The 5,239-nt window shown below is 41.0% G+C and overlaps 1 protein-coding gene across 1 annotated transcript in view; it reads right to left on the minus strand.

Moving 5' to 3' along the window:
• The window catches only part of LOC106808785 (sodium- and chloride-dependent GABA transporter 1-like), a 52,106-nt gene that overhangs the window by 12,080 nt on the left and 34,787 nt on the right, over positions 1-5,239 (minus strand). Inside the window, 1 exon segment of the mRNA XM_014811635.1 lies at positions 4,835-4,938. Coding sequence (XP_014667121.1) covers positions 4,835-4,938 — 104 coding nt within the window.

Below are 5,239 nucleotides of genomic sequence, written 5' to 3' on the forward strand. Positions count from 1 at the left end.
TATGATTATAATTATTATTATATTATATTATGCGTTGCGCGTCGGGCGCGGCGCGCGAGTGTGAAAGGCGTGAGTGGATGTGAGGATCAAGATAGATAGATAGATAGTAGATAGATAGATAGAGATAGATTATAGATTAGACAGATGTGAGATGTAGATAGATAGATAGATAGATAGATAGATAGAGTAGCGATAGATAGATAGATAGATAGATAGTAGCACTAGATAGATAGATGTATAGATGATGATAGATGATAGATAGTAATGAATAGATAGTAGATAGATGATAGATTCGAGTGATATGTGGTAGCGAGCCGCACAGCGCGGATGATCGTATGGTAAACGTCCAGCAGATTCTTCCACCAGATGGCAGGGTAAAGCCATCATCTCCCTTGATATCGTTATGAAGCGTCCTACCCTAAAACGCAACAACTATATTAATATATAATATATATATATATATATATATATTTAAACAATAGTTCAAGGTATAGAATAGAGGTGTTTAAAAGTTTATTGCGAGCTTTCGAGATTACATCTCTTCATACAGGTCGCAGAATTGAATAGAATCAAATCAAAAACAAATACATATGCGTTTAGATAATCAAATATGAATGATTCAACACAATTCCGCCGGTTGCATGAATAGGACGCACAGAAAGACGCCATATATTGATACACGCACAAAACACACACAAAGCAGAGCACACACACAGCACAAACACCACAACAACACACACACACACGCACACACACTCACCACACACACACACAACACAGCACACACACCGAAGCAATGACTAAAAATCACAGTAATTAAAGTTACGTTCATGCCCCCTGATTTAAAACCAACCATTTCAGATTAACTTTTGCTCAGTATTGTGTCGGCGTGAGACTATTGTAATATGGTTGGTCGTTGGCAACCACCACAGACGTATCATGTATGGTGATTCCGGTTTGGTTAAAGGGTCAGCACGCGGAACCAATGGAAATGAGCGAATAGTTTAGGTGTTCCAACAAACCTATCCGCAAGGGGCGCCCATCGTTTTGTTTTGCATATAGTAAATTTGTGCTTTCATCATTCAATGGCGTCCCGAAATGAGGTTTCGTCCGACAGCCGCATGTAATAATCCCGCACTATAATTTCGCCCGAGGCCTTGAAGCCCAGACTCTATTCGTGATAAAATTGGCAATACGCAACGTTTTCGACACCGGGTATGAGCCAGGTTGGGCTCACGGGGTTGTCAGAGTTTGAACGGTGTGCTAATACAACGAGTGTCGCGGAGGTTGGTATCACGTTCTGTACGGATAAAGGTGGGTTTGAAAAGAGTTAACTGTGATGGGATGCGTTTTGAGATATTTATATATCAATTAAAACTTTTGATGTGCAGGATTGAAGGGCTGATATCAATCCTGCACATCAAAAGTTTTGTTATGATAATTATAAAATTTGCATCGCAGGCTTTGGCCCGGGCGTGCTGGCAGCTGATTTTGCCTGCTAGAGTACTTATTTATGTGGGAAGCAGTCAAGTCTCGTGTATATGTAGTAATTTAAGAACTTTAGTAGAGCCTAAATTGTTCACAAAATAGATACAATTACTGACAGAAGTCCTAAACTCCTCTTCATGACTTATTCATTTACTAAGTCGACCCCCGTTAGTAGGAAACTGATGGCCAAAGAATAAATAATCGTATTAAGCGGTTCGTATATATATTAGCCTAATTTGAGAGACAAACAATGGATTAGAACGGTCGTGTACAAAGTGTTTTTTATATGAAATGAATATAACCGGGACAAAAATCTTTTATGTTAGTAACAAGGTTCCTGTCTTATTGTGCTCGTATCAAGTTCAGTATTTTAATAGCCGATTACTATGAATCGGGCGGCGATGTTAGAGAATCATGTATGTTCACTTCCAGCGTAAGACGTAATATGGCGCCCGGAGCGGCCATTTATATCAAGCTGTTATATATATATCTGCGTCATTATACAGAGCAAGCTGTTATATACGCGCGCGCACGCACACCAATCTACACACACACGCACGCGCGCACACACACGCACGCGCGCACACACACGCACGCGCGCACACACACAGCAAGATATACATGCAAGGTCACCCTGGGTTAACGTCACACACGGCAATTTGTTATGCACTAAGTATCACCTATTATTGTAAAAAATATCTAAAACATTATAGAAAAACTATTATATCGTTAGATAATATTACTAGTAAAATCGACTGAAATTGATCACATTTGCACATCTGCACTTTGCGATTTTCGAGAAACGCAAAATCAAGCCGCAAAACCGAGTTACGTGCAAATATTATACTAGCAATATAAATCCGTAAGGATGACAAGACTTATAGCCAGCCGAGATTTTGAACGCCTTCGAAAAAATGTCGGCGTTTTTAGTACGAAGGTTTACTTACTCTGTAAAGTCAACATTTAAAAACTGACAATTGTAGGACGCTTGAATGTCAGGTGCATACATTAGCTGTGATAAATTCATATGGCAATTCCTATGATGGCGTCTCAGTGGTTTAGCGGATAATGCATTGCTCCGAATACCAGCTGGAGTGAATTTCGCATTATCCCACTTATATTGCACGCTTTCACTTCAAAAACACTTATAACAGATAAAGTTATCATCTGAAAAATTGCGGTGTTGTCTTTTTGTGTGTTTATTCTTGTACCAATCTAAGGTTATTACCAAACTAATCTCCGTTTGATGCAAAAATTTTCTTAACACATTAATCTTTTAGGACAACGCCGAAGGAATGACTAATTAATTTTGTGTCTACGAATAGTATTATACAATATACATGATAAGTGTTAAATATATATTAATATGATGAGGTGAGTAGGAGTATATATGATATGTGTAGTGTAATATTTGATGTGATAAGACTGATGTGCCAAACTGTATTCAACCATTCATGTTTACCCAGCCACGAGTAGACACTTGTAACTACAATAAGCCTGTTTGCTGAAACATCAAGTACAAGCAGGAATTTGTTTAGTTGTTTTAATTTTCTCTAGCGTGAAGAGCTTCGTTCCGTGGCATTTTTCAATCGCGTGTATAAGTTATAATTAAACATTTAACGCTGCATACTAATTTTTCCCGATTTCAAAAACCTTTTAGCGTTTTCTTTTCCACTGCTATCGTCTTTCACAATATTCCCCCCGCTCTCTCTCTCTCTCTCGCTCTCTCTCTTTCTTTCTTTTGTTCTCCCTCTCTCTTTCTTTCGTTTGCTCTCTCGCTCGCTTACTTTTGCTCTCTTCTGCCCTTACGCTGTGTGTGTGTTGGGGTGGCGTGCGTGTGCCGTGTGCGTGTTTGTACGCGCGTGTGTTGTCTTTCTCACGCGTGTGGTTTTTTTGTGGTCAAACACACATCTATCCATCCAACCATCCATCCGCCCATCCACCCATCCATCCATTCATCTAAATATATATATATCGCTCTTTCTTTTCATCTTTCTCTCTCTCTCTTTTAATAATTTTGATATACTTAGCAATATATAGTTTCATTCCTAATCCATGGCTTTCCACCCATCCCTTACAGTATAGATGACGGTATAAATGGCCGCGGATATTTGCGTTCGCGACATCTAGATAACATTCGCGACATCTAGATAACATTCGCGACATCTAGATAACATTCACGACATCTAGATAACATTCGCGACATCACGTAATGGCTCTATCGGGTTTCTTAAAGACCCACTCTGCTTATTTACATCGATAACTTTTTTTGTGAAGCTGCGCGTCGAAAAAAAAGTAAAATTCCGATATGTTTTGACCGCGGCAAGGGGCCGCCAGTCTGCGACACTGACGACAAAATATTCTGACGTTTATATATCGAGAACAAACGAGGCGCACGCACGCACGCACGCATGTACGCACACACGCATGCACGCACGCACGCATGTACGCACGCACGCATGTACGCACACACGCATGCACGCACGCACGCATGTACGCACACACGCATGCACGCACGCACGCACGCATGTACGCACACACGCATGCACGCACACACGCACGCACGCACGCACGCACGCATGTACGCACACACGTTCGCACGTTCGCACGTTCGCATGAACTCACGCACGCACGCTCGCTTGCACGCTCGCTCGTCTGCACGCACGCATGCACGCACGCACACACCGGATCCGCTCTGAAATGTAAAGCTATACGCGGAACTCGTGTGCGCGCATGCACAACTCTATATCGTCTGCCGCAGACGGCGGCACGAGGTTATGCCGGACGGCGGAGTAATCCTAAGGCTATACAGAGGCGCTTAGAAAGAAATGACGCGCGGTCTCCTTAAATGCTGCGAGCTAAGGGATGGTTTTTTTCTATTTTTGTAAAATGCTGTAGCTTTGTGGCAGACGATTCTGCTACACGCATGCGCGTTTTCGCATCTTCTCTCGCAGAGTAATACCACGACACTGGGGTGGTGGGTATACCCGCGATGTGAACACACACGATAGAGCGAACCTCGGCGTTAGCTGTTGGTGTAACGGCAATGAAACGACCGCGTTATGATTGATGAAGCATTTCTCTTCCTTCACAACGTAATCCTAGTTATTTAATACGACACATATCGTGCCCGCAGACCGTTCTATCGCTGAGGAAGCGGGTAACGTGTAATAATGCTCGGAGCGAGACCCAGCGCCTGTCCGTGCTTCATCGGGTATACCTCTCCCTATATATATATATATAAATTATTTGTTTTTTAAAATTGTAAACACCTTTATTCTATAATTTGACTTTGTTTTCATCTACATGGGTGTTCGTGTGTAACATTACTTCTATATAAACGTACTTGTAGACGTTGTTGTTGAAGTTGTTGTAGCTTCCGAGAGCGATGAGGGATCCAAGGCCTAGACCATAGGAGAAGAAGATCTGCGTGGCTGCGTCTATCCATACCTATACATGCGGCATATACATATATACATATATACACATATATATATATATATGTTACATATGGCTGCGTCTATCCATACCTATACATGCGGCATATACATATATACATATATACACATATATATATATATATGTTACATATGGCTGCGTCTATCCATACCTATACATGCGGCATATACATATATACATATATACACATATATATATATATATGTTACATATGGCTGCGTCTATCCATACCTATACATGCGGCATATACATATATACATATATACATATATACATATATACATATATACAT

Source organism: Priapulus caudatus, unplaced genomic scaffold (genome assembly GCF_000485595.1).
Source record: "Priapulus caudatus unplaced genomic scaffold, Priapulus_caudatus-5.0.1 Scaffold304, whole genome shotgun sequence".
NCBI classification, from domain to species: domain Eukaryota; kingdom Metazoa; phylum Priapulida; class Priapulimorpha; order Priapulimorphida; family Priapulidae; genus Priapulus; species Priapulus caudatus.